General features: G+C 64.9%; 1 protein-coding gene across 1 annotated transcript in view; it reads right to left on the reverse strand.

Moving 5' to 3' along the window:
* Positions 1-686, reverse strand: part of RMND5A (required for meiotic nuclear division 5 homolog A (S. cerevisiae)) — a 27,035-nt gene extending 26,349 nt beyond the window's left edge. Inside the window, exon 1 of the mRNA XM_009882515.1 lies at positions 485-686. Within this exon, the coding sequence (XP_009880817.1) occupies positions 485-626 (142 nt within the window). The 5' untranslated portion in view covers positions 627-686. The remainder of the gene's footprint in view (positions 1-484) is intronic.
* Between the last annotated feature and the right edge of the window lie 6 nt (positions 687-692).

Raw genomic sequence — 692 nt, forward strand, 5'->3', positions numbered from 1 at the left:
TGCTGTTTATTTCCCCTAGGGGAGACTAACCCCATTGTACCTCAACATAAAGGCGCAGAAGGTATGCGACCAGGGTCAGGCCGTACCTGCTGATCAGGATCAAACACTCCTCTCCAGCAGCGCACCGAAGGCTGGAGAGGCCCGGGAGGGCCCATACCTGTTCCTACAACTTTTCCCTGCCAGAAACGCACACAAAACTCCGACTCCAGGGGGTGAGAAGGGGAAGACCTCTAGCTCAGCGTGTCCCCCCTTACCCCCAGCACAGACCTTCCCAGGGGCCGGCCCTAAGCGGGGCAGAAACCCGCGGGGAGCGCTGCTCAGTCCCGAGGCTGGAGGGGAGGGGAGGAGGATGTCTCCCTGGAGGAGTCCCCCAGCCCACAAAGGCCTTAAGTTTTGGGCCTTTTACCCCCAGAGGAAGGAGCCGGGCCCCATCTCCCCGGAGAAGGGGTAGGGGGCAACAGGGAGGGAGGGTGTCCCCACGTACTCTCGGTCTGGAGGATCTCCCGGCGCAGTCCGCCCGCGTACTGGATGAGCTCTTCCAGGCTGCGCTCGCAGAGCTGCCCGTAGCCCGAGAACTTCTGCAGCACCTTCTCCAGCTCCCGCTCCACCGTCACGCACTGGTCCATAGCGGCCGGCACCGGGCCGCGCTCCTCCTCCTCCTCCTCCCCCTCTGCCGCCGCCGCCGGGCCCCC

Source organism: Charadrius vociferus, unplaced genomic scaffold (genome assembly GCF_000708025.1).
Source record: "Charadrius vociferus isolate BGI_N301 unplaced genomic scaffold, ASM70802v2 scaffold213, whole genome shotgun sequence".
NCBI lineage: Eukaryota > Metazoa > Chordata > Aves > Charadriiformes > Charadriidae > Charadrius > Charadrius vociferus.